Genomic DNA, 11,520 nt, shown 5'->3' with positions numbered 1-11,520 from the left:
TAGTCGAAATAAAGAGATGGGGAAATAGAAGCGTAGGCATGACTCAGCTGCAGGCCTGTTCAAGACAAATTGATCCGACGCTCACTGAAGAGAAAGACAAAAAGAGCGAATGCCACCCCAATCGTTTAGACGACAAGGTGACGGTTCACCCCTCCGTCAAGCCAGTCCCCCAGATTTTACAAGTAAAATGGTCGATCAAAGACTCATTGGTCGACGCATTTCCATCTTTACCACCAAGTATCCTGAAATCCATATCCCGCCAGGAACCCGATATTCGCATGTTAAAGGATTATCTCGGCCGCTGCCCAAATCCAAAGTTAGTCTTCGATGCCATTCAGATGAGACGGTTAGCCTTTGAAACGCGAATGTTATATCAGAAAAAGCAGAAGATCAGGTTGATGGAACTTGGAACATCTCATGACCCACAGGATCTCGCTAGTGTCGCAAACAAGTTGAGGAGGTACCGTAGGCATCTTCGTACCCTAGATTACATCCGCCAACAGTTGCGTTCGTATGGAGATGCTGTAGATGCACATGATGGGGTGCCCCATGTGGTTCAGGCAACGACAAAAGATGCGACCCATCCTACAACAACAGATGCCGGTCATCCTACAACAACAGATGCCGGTCATCCTACAACAACAGATGCCGGTCATCCTACAACAACAGATGCCGGTCATCCTACAACAACAGATGTCGGTCATCCTACAACAACAGATGCCGGTCATCCTTCAACAACACCCATGGTAGACGCATCTCGACCTCTCTTATTGGAACAAGCAATTGCCAACGGTTCGTTTCTAAGCACTTATAGGATAGATGAGTTCACTATGGGCCGGTCTGATGCTGAGAAGGCTGCAGTTCTGCGCAAAGTCATAGTTGATATAGAACACAGATTACGGCATGACAGAAGCAGTGGGCTATCACACAGGTCGAAAAAGCTCAAGATGCTGCTGAGCACGTTCAAGGATCGGTACAAGTTATCGCAGACGTCGCGCGGGATTCCAGAAAATAAACCTGTTCAAGGTAGAATTCCGAATAGATTCACCAAGATATCCTACGCAACCTTAGAAGAAGAAATTGCAGGGGTCAAAGAGTGGAGAAATACTGAGAAGAAGACCATGAGGAATGCCTTTGCGCGATACACTCGCGTGATGCGGCATAATAGCGCCGTCAAAGGATCTGAGTCTCGCGCCACAATCAAGCGTCAGTACGAAACGAGCTTATTGAAATACCAGACTGTCTCTAAGTATCTGGAGAGGCTTAACAAAGAAGTCGCTCGAGGGGCCAACCTGTGCGAGCAAGTAGACACGCAATCGGTGTCTGACCAAGTGGAATCTTCCACGCCCGACCTGTCAGAGGGTGCAAACGAGCAGCTCCCCATTGAACCTCTTTATACTCCGTATAACGTCCAGCATTACGTATTAGGGAATATTCTTGATCAATTCAAGGAGGCGATGTATCTGTTCGGCCGCCGTGAATTTCGAGTACACATGGAGTCCCGAGGCTGGAGTAGTCCAGAAAGCATCCCCGTTACAGAGTTCATGTCGGTCATGACAACGGATCCAGACATACGCGACCGCTACAAATTTTTCGAGCACGAATTCCAATCATTACGGCGCATTCGCAATGCCTATGCCCATTCTGTAGTCAGTATGACTATAACGGAGACGCATACATTGCTACGCGACATGCGAACAGTAGCAAGCGCTCTCCGCTTTTCTACAATGGTGCCTCGGATAGAAGAATATCTTGACGTCTTAGCGTCATTCGAACACAATTACCAAAAAGCACAAGCAGAAGTTCGAGAGAAAGGTCTAGCGAAGTTACGCAGGTTGCGCTTGGAACGAGACACCGCAAGTAAGAGAATCGATGGCAAAATATCTGAAATCCAGCGCCAGTTACAGGACCTCGAATCACAAAAGAGGACCATCCAAAGTAGCTTTGAAAAAGGATCTCTTGATGTCCGTCAAAAGTGGGGACGTGTGGATCGCCAGGTAGGGTCGCAGCTATCGCAAGACCTTGCAGCATTTGCATTGGAGGAACATATCCGACGCTCATTGCGGGCTATGCCTACCCCCAGGGCTACATCTCTTGTACAAAGACTGTTTGCCGACCATGCTTCGGGCTCGGCAGTGAGCTTAGATGCAAATACCGGCGCTGGTTCGGCACAGGTTTCAGAAGCCAGCCCATTGCCCTCCGCTTCAGATACAGCACTGGGCATGCCGTCCAGTGACGCAAAATTAAAGGACTCGTACTTGGCACCATCATTGGTAACGACTAGCGCGGCAGACATACCGATAAAGATGCCGCCACCGGCTGTGGAAGAGCCTCGTGAGCTCAGACAAGGTAAGCTTCAATTCATGAACCATGGAATCATCTGACCTTTACAGGGGTTAAAGAAACCGCCTTCCCTTACCAAAAATTTGAACCCCAGACTGTCAAGCTGGCGGATATAGATGATTCGAATGAAATCGATGTCAACCAAGATCCAAGTTTCCGCTTCCTCCAAGTTGAAAATCTTTTAGACCAATCACAAGATGTTGCGTTAGATAAACCGTCTGCACCGGCCAACGACCTTTCACAGTCCGGCGAGGCTTGCGATGCAGGGCTCAAGACCAAACTTCTATCTGTCAACGGTCTCAGAGCCTCTACCCGACAGAATAAGTTCAAGCCTAAAGTAGAGATTGCACAGTCTGAACAACTATCTTTCTCAACCGATTCGAAAGGAAGCAAGACAATTACGCGACGATGGCACGAGAAAGCGCTAAGATTGGAACACCGCCACAGAGCAAGTAGGACGCGGCCGGGTTTTGGCAACAGTCGGGGCCTTCATCACTCTCTACTTTCGGTCCAGAAATATGGCACTTCCTCGTCTTCCGGAGAGTTGGCCGGTTGCCCCAGTAGATAATAAGGCATCCCTTGATTCTCCTGGCCATCAGTTCAAGACGAGTCGTCATAGCGATCTCAAATCCCCTGAGGCAATCCCTCGGCCAAGCCATATACGCGTGACCCTCAGTCAAACCGGAAAGGTGGTCCCCATCTCCTTGTTTCTTGTTATGCACTCAAAAGCATGTTCGTGGAAACCTCTTCACGCTTTCAACCTTTTCCTGTATACCAATAGCACAATCAGGCATATTTTAAGTGGATTTTTGCATTTTGGATGTACAATTAGCACTTGTGTTGATATTTGTATGCATGCTTGAGAGAGGTTCCTACTGCTTAGAGAGCAGGAGTAAAGCTTTAGGCGCGCTTTATAGTAAATAGTAGCCTTAAATGCTAATATTACTAATATTATTTTACACTTTACTTTTTATTAATAATAAAAAGTATATTAATAATATAATAAGCTTACGCTAAGCTTTTTGTAAATATACTATTATTAAACTACTATTATTATTACTATTACTACTACTAAAATACTTTTAATTATTTTATTATAATTATTATAAATCTTGCGTACTTTGCGTAAAAACTTTTTTATTTTATTTAATTTTTAATTTAGTATGCTTGTAATTTTAAAAAAATTTACTAAAAATTTTTGCAAAACTAATATATTTTTACTATAATTTTAGTAATATGCTAATTTTCTATACTTACTATACTATATTTTTAAGTATAAGTAGCTTTAGCTCTAGCAATTTTAGTATATTTAAAAAATAAGTACTATATCTGCATATTTTATAATTTTAATTTAAAAATTTAAAAATTTTAAAAATATATAAAATATACTAAGCGCAAAGTATTTACTTTATTTTTTTTTAATAAATTTTTTATATTACTAAAATTTTTTACTTTAGCTTTTGCTTTTACTTAAAATTTTATATTAAGCGCCTGCAGTAGTAATACAAATACTATTTATTATTTATACTTAAAATTTTTTACTTTATTTTTAAATATTTTAAGCTTTTTTTTTTTTACTTTTTAGCTTTTTCTAAAACTTCTACTAATTTATTTCTACTTTTAGTATTATTTTTTTTTTATTTTTTTTTTAATTTTTATAGTTTACTATTTAAATTACAATAAGCGCTGCAAATATTAATATTACTAGTTAAAAAGTGTAAAATAATAGTTTTTTTAAGCTTTTATCCTGCTGCCTATAGTTTATTATAAAAACTAATAAAAATTTTTTAAATATTAATAATTTTGTTTAAAAAGTATAAAATATTAGTTTTTTTAAATTTTTATTTTTTAGTTTAGTAGTTTTTAAGCCTGCGCAAGAGCTTTATAATATTAATAATTTTACTTAAAAAGCGCAGAATATTAATTTTTTTAAATTTATACTTTTTTACTTATAATTTACTAAGCCTAAAAAAAAGCTTAGCAATATTAATAATTTTAGTTAAAAATTATAAAATATTAATTTTTTTAAATTTTAGCTTTTTAACTTTTTAGTTATTAAGCAAGGGTAAAAGCTTAATAATATTAATATTTTTAAAATAAAAGCGCAGGATACTAGCTTTTTTTAGCTTAAGTTTTTTAATATACAAAATACTAAGTTTAAAAAAAAGCTTAGCAATATTAGTAATATTAAAAAGGAAGTATTAAATAGTAGTATTTTTAAGCTTTTTATTAAATTTAATAAATTTATAGGAAAAAGCGCTAAAAAGAAAATAGTAAAAAAAGTAGCTATTAAAAAAGGCAAAAGCAAAGGCAAGCGCGTAATAAATAAAAATAAAAATAAAAATTTTAAAAATTTTAAAGCTTTGCTGCTTTTGCTCTTAATACTTATACTAATAAAAAAAAAAGTAAAAATATTTTGCTTTTTTTAAAATACTTAAACATAGTAAATTATTTTAATATAGCGCGTAGTAGGGCAAAAAGCAAGTATATAATTATATAAACTAAAAAGCTAAAGCTTTTTAAAAGTATAAATTTAAATTTTTTTTTTTAGTAATTTTGTTTTTTTTAAGCTTTAGTTAATATATTCTAAAATAAACTACTTAAAAACTGTATTTAGTAAATATATTTAAATTTTTTATAATTTTTTACTTTTTTTATTTTTAATTATACTAATTTACTTTGTAGGATTATTTTCTTTTTATTTACTTTTTTTAGTTTAGTATTTTTTTATTTTAAAATTTTAGTACTTATAAGCTTTGCAGATAGGTATTACTAATTTTATTATATTATAGTGCTATATTTTTTAGTAATAAGTTTTATAATACTAGTAAAAAAAATTTTAAGCTGCGCTATTATACTTATTATAAAAAAAGCAATATAAGTTATAAGTATTTTTAAAAAAAATTTTAAATAATTTAAAATTTTTTTAATTAAATTTAATTAATGCTAAATTTTAATAATATTTTAAATAGTACTAAAGTCTGCCTACTTGCGCCTTATAACTATAACTATGCTATAAGTTTTTTTTTTAAAATTTTTAATATTTATTAAAATAAAAGCTAATAATTTTAGTATTAAGCTACTTGCTTTAAGTTTTACTATATAATACTTAAGCTTTAAAAAGTAATTAATTTTAAATATTATTTTTTTTAATTTTTAGCTAATTATATATATAGAAATTAGAGCTTTAGTATAGTAAGCTTATTTTTTAATATACTATACTTAATCTTTTAAGCTTTAGTATATCTGTTTAAATAATTATATAAATTTAAAAAATAAAATTTAGCTTTTAATTATTTAAAAAAGTATATTTTTTTAATATTATTAGTATATTCTAGAACTACAGCTAATATAGAAGTAAAATGCAAATATTTAATATTAGTAATAAAAAAGCTAAAGCTGTAAAAACGCAAATTAAAGCTTATAAAGTAAAAAGCGCTATTTTAAGTAAATATTTTTAATTTTTTTAATATTTAAACTAGCACTTAATTAACTTTTTATAAGCTTTAACTTTAAGCTACTTTTTAAAGTTAAAAGCAAAGCTAAGTATTTATATAAAATTAAAAAAGCAAAACTAGTTAAAAATAGCTTTACTAGGCCTAGTACTCTTTGCAAAGCTTAAAAGTAAAAAAGTATAAATAATTAAGCTAGTAATGCACATTTTTTATAGCAATAATAAGTAGATTTTTTATTTTTTTTAATATTTTTTAAGCTCTAATATAAGAAAAATAGTATTTAGAATTTTTTTTAAAATTATTAGAATAAATAATACCTAGCTCTAATAAAGCTTTATATAGTTATTTTTTTTAGTATTATTTATATATATAGCTAGGTAATAATAAGCTTTATAAACAATATCTATAATTATTTTATATTATAAATTATTTACTTTTTCTAACTTGTTTTTTTTTAAATTGCAGAATAGTTATATAAGTATAAACTATATTTTATTATATATTACTATAAATAATAAAGTTAGGTTAAGATATACTTGCTAATATATAAAATTCTAATTTAATTTATAAATATATTTTATATCTTCCTACTAGAACATTTAAATTTATAAATATATTATTTTAATATAATAAAACTCTTATATTATAGAAAAATAGTAATAAAATATATATATTAACTTATGCTAACTACTAAGTATAGTAAAGTAAGTATTTAGTATTTTTATATATTATGCTAAGTACTTTAGTTATACTAAAATATTTTTTATAAATAAATAACAAAGCAACGCTAAAGCTTAAAATTATATAAACTAATAAAATAGCCTAAAAGCTGCAGAGCGCACAGATAAAAATGCTAAAAAATTAGTTATAAAATATTACTTTAAATATTTAGCTAGGCCTTAATAAATATAAATAATATATAAAAAAAAGCAGTTAAATGCTTAAAGCTTAAAAGGGTAATATTTTATATAAAGTAGAGTTTAGATTTTAAATACTATAGTATAATTTTTAAAATTTATTTTTATAATTTTAAAAATATTAAGCACTGCAAGCACAGAAATTTAATAGCTTTAGCTTTAATAAAATATATACTATTAAAGTAAAAAATATAATGCGTCTAGTAAAATAAAAATATAAATATAGTTATATTAAAGAATTTTACTATAACTTTAGATTTTTAGTATATATTACTTAAACTATTTTCTCTTCTAAATTAAATTAAAAATATTAATTTTTTAATAACGTATTATATAGGCAAGTTAGTTGCCCGGTTGAGTTAGTTACAATGCTAAAACCCTACTAAAATTAGTAGTCTTCTACTATTAAACGCAATGCTTTAATATAACAATATATAATCTTTTTAAAAAAAAAACTAAATATAGCTTGCAGTTTAGGCTTTAAAATATAATATAAATTTTTTTTAATAAAAAGCTGCGCAGATCTACAGCGTTTTTTAAATAATACTTAATAATTAACTAAAAGGAAAGCTTCTACAATACAATATTAAGCTTAATAAAATAAAGCTTTTTTTAATAAAAAAAAAAGTAATTATTTAGTATATACTTTATTTTAAGAACTAAAAATTTCTGCCCTAACTAGCTGCTATAAATAATATAGCTAATACTTTGCTAGTTAAATATAAGCAATTACTTATTAGCAAAAACTAAGCTAGCATATTTGTTAGATAATATCTATAGTTTAGTACTAGAATTTTTTAAAAGTATAATTACTAAAAAATTTTATATAAAAATTTTAAGCTTATACAAAGCTAGTTTTAACTTATAAAAAATATAAAGGCTAAGCATAGTATTTAAAATAAAAATATATATAATTTTAATAAAATAAGCTTTATAATAAGCTAGATATTATATAAAACTATTATTTTAAGTACTAATTATTAAAAACAGCCGAAAATAGTGCAGCAGAGTAATTAAAAATAAGTAATAATAATTTAAAATATTAATATAATAAAGTAAACTATTTTACTTTTTATTATTTTTGCAGGCAAAAACTACTTTTTAGCCTAATATAAAAAAAATAGCCTACCTTATAATTAAGTTATTATAGTTTTTAAAAATAGCTAAATAATAAATAAGTTTACTTTTAAATAGTTAAAGCACTTTAATAAGTATACTAAAAAAAAAATTATTAGTACTTATTATTTATTTATTATTAATAGTTATAAAAGCTACGCATTAGTTTAATTCTAGCAGTACTATAAAAAATAAAAAATTATTACTTTTTATATGCCCTTATATTTGTTGCACTTACTATAACTACTTAATATAAATTATTTTATACTTTTAAAAAAAGTATATAAATGCTAAGCTAAAAAGCTAATACGCAATAGCATTAACTATATTATTAAAATTAAGTTTTTACTATACTTTAAACTAGCTTTTAATACTATTATTATAAAAAGTAATATTTTAAGTAGCTTTAAAGGCGCTAGTCTAATTTTTTTTAATTTTAAAGCTATAATATTAAAGCTTAATATCTAATTGCGTACTTTACTATTATTTACTATTAAAAATAGTCCCTAAAAGTTAAAAATACTAAGCAATACTTTAAAATTTAAGTTTTAATTAATATTAATTAAAATAAAAATTTAAAAGTACTTAAATAGTTCTTTTACTTTAATAGTTAAAGTTTTTAAAAAAATTTTAAAAAGTGCAGCTATAGTTGTATATAAGCTTGTATTAGTATAAAAAAAAATTGCTAAGCTTTAAGCAGCTAATAAAGCTACTATATAATAAAAATTATATAAAAAAAAGTAAGTATAGAAAAAAAAAACTTTTATAGTAAAAAATAATTTTTAATTAATAATTCTAAAGGAGTTTAAGGCGTATAGTAATAAAAAAAAAGTAAAAAAGCAAGTATATATTAAAGTAGGTAAGCCTTTTTAAAGGCGCTATAAATACTATAGTAAAGCTAGGCATAATGCGCAAATATATAAGCAAAAAGTAAAAATAGTTTTTAAATAAATTAGCTTATTATAATTTACTGCTATAGTTTTCTACAGTGCTGTACTATTGTGTATAGTACTAATTTTAGTAAAATTTTAGTATTATAATTAACTTAACTAGGCAACTAACTCGCCTGTGTAATACATTATGCTAAGTTTATTTTTTTAGCTAATTATATTCTTTATCTTAATTTATACAGTACTTATATAAAATATTATAATATAGCAATTTTTTTTAATATTTAAAGTTTTAATTTTAAGTAGAAAATTAAGAAAGAGTTTTATATTTTTAAAATTTTTATATAAAGTAAATAAAAGCTATATTATAGCTATAAACTCCTAGAAATATTAAAGAACTACTATAAATACTATAGAAAAATATTTCTTAGTATTTTATTTTACTTATAAAAATAAAAGCGCAAGTATTTATAAAGTAATTAAATAAATACTATAGTATATATAAAGTATTATTTTTATTTATTCTATTATATTATTATTTTCTTCTTTTTTATTCTATAGCTATAGCTAGTAGTACAGCCTACAATATCTAGATGCAATTTTTAAGTTTATATTATATACTTTTATTACTAAACTAACTTAGTATAAAAAAATATTATTAAAATTATAAATATATTTAGCTTTTGCCTGCTCTAACGCTTTTTTATTAATTTTAGCTTATTTTTTTTATGCCTTTTTTACAATTTTTTTTTAAAGTAGCTATTCCTATAATTAACTTTATTTTTTTTAACTTTTTTATATTATTTTTTTAAAAAAATTAGCTTAAAAAGCATTAAGAATATTATATAGTTTATAAATACTAATAACTAACTATATAATATAAGCATTTATAAAATTTTTTACTTTTTGCTTGCTAAAATTCTTAGTATATATTTTTTAAAATACCTAGTGCAACTTTTAGAATATATTTAGCTAAAACTAAATTAATATTAAAATTATCTAGTATATTATAAGCTTATAGCTGCCTTCCTTCTAATTTTTTAATAGCGCTACTATGTTGTTTTTATATACTTTTTTCTTTATTAGTAGTAGTATATTACTAGTATTATATAATATAACCTAGTTTTTAATAATAATTTAGTATATTTTTGCATATTTTATTAAGTAGCGTAATAAAGTACGTAGATTAAATAAAAATTAAGTAAATAATTAAAGTAAATAATTATAAAAATTAAAAAGTATTAAGTTCTATAGTTGCAGTTCTAAATATAGTTTTATTAATATAATAAATAGTATTAGTTAAAAAAAGCTATTTAGAATAGCTAAATGCTTATTAAAAATAATAATATGCTTCTACTATAGTAGCATTATAAATAAAAGCAGCTGTACTAGAGTTTTTAAAAATTTTAAAGCTAAAATTTTATTTAATTTAGCTTTTTTGTAATTGCGTATAGTATTAGTATAATATAAATATATTTATAGAAAATTTATATAAGCTATTTTTTTAGTAGAAAATAACTAGACTTATAGCCTTTTATTTTACTTTTTTATAAATATTAGTTTTATAAGCATTATACGCAGCTTTTTTTAAAAAATTTTATATATTTTTTTAAATATTATAATATTTTTTATAGTAACTTTCCCTTGCGCAATAAATTTATTAGCAGCAGTATATATTTACTTAATATTATAAGCACCTTTATTATTATTTAAGTTTTTATTAGTATTATTTATTTTTTACTATTTATTTAGTTAAAAAAGGAAACGCTTAGTATAGCGCAAATTCTATTATAGTTTTTATTATCTTAATATTAAAATATATTAGAAAAAAAAAAGTAATATAAGCTACTTTTTAGTTTTAATATAAAATTGCAATTATAAACTTATTATACTTATAATGCACTAGCCCGCCTTTTTGCTTTAATATAAGTATTAAAAAAGTTAAATTAAACTTTACTAAGTTTTATGCTTATAAAATTAACTTTTATTTTAAATAAAATTATTTAATATAAGCTAAAAAAATTGCGGCTTTAGCCTTTATATTTATTTACTATAATATTTTAGTATTATATACTTATTTATTGCATAGTACAGGTTTTTGTATACTAACTATTATAGTTACTAATTTTTTTTTATATAAAGCTTTTAATATTTTTTTATTACTTTTTTGCTTTTAGCCTAATATTATATACTTAAGCTTAAAATTTCTAATTAAACTATTATATTTTTAGCTTTTTAAAATATTTTTGCATTTATTTGCCTATAAATTACTAAAAAAAATAGCTAGCCTTAAAATAGCATTAACATTAATAAAGAAATAAATAAATAAGACTAGAATTTTATAAATATTTAAATTATTTACTAAAATAACTTAAATAATTTAAAAGTAGTTAATAAGCGTCTATAAGTAGTATTTAAAAATATATAAAATAATATTAAAAGTACGCACGCAAAGCAGACCTATAAAAATTATAAATTATAAGTATAGTTATTAGGGGGTAGCTTTAGGCAATAGTATTTGCTTTACGCTATAAAGAATAAGGAAAAAATAGCTAATAAAAAGCTGTCTTTTAGCTTAATAAATTAATAATACTTAATACTATTATTTTGTAAGTATAGCGCAGGTTAAATATAAAATTTTTATATATATACTAATTTTTAAAAGGGATAGCGCAGTATTACTATAATATTAATTTTTAGTAATAATATTTTGTTATAAAGCCTTTTTAGCTAGCTAGCGTCTTACTAGTATGCAGAATTCTTTTTATATATTATTATACTATAGTGCTTTTAGTAAAT

General features: G+C 25.8%; 1 protein-coding gene across 1 annotated transcript; it reads left to right on the top strand.

Annotated features, from left to right (window-relative positions):
* Positions 1-38: 38 nt before the first annotated feature.
* Positions 39-2,911, top strand: K460DRAFT_407194 (uncharacterized protein; the record flags this gene model as incomplete). The annotated part of the gene is made up of 2 exons (XM_040937043.1): positions 39-2,349; positions 2,394-2,911. The coding sequence occupies 2 exons, from the start codon at positions 39-41 to the stop codon at positions 2,909-2,911; spliced, it is 2,829 nt and encodes a 942-aa protein (XP_040785373.1).
* Between the last annotated feature and the right edge of the window lie 8,609 nt (positions 2,912-11,520).

This window comes from Cucurbitaria berberidis (genome assembly GCF_010015615.1).
Source record: "Cucurbitaria berberidis CBS 394.84 unplaced genomic scaffold K460scaffold_4, whole genome shotgun sequence".
NCBI classification, from domain to species: domain Eukaryota; kingdom Fungi; phylum Ascomycota; class Dothideomycetes; order Pleosporales; family Cucurbitariaceae; genus Cucurbitaria; species Cucurbitaria berberidis.
This window is presented reverse-complemented; position numbering and strand designations above follow the sequence as displayed.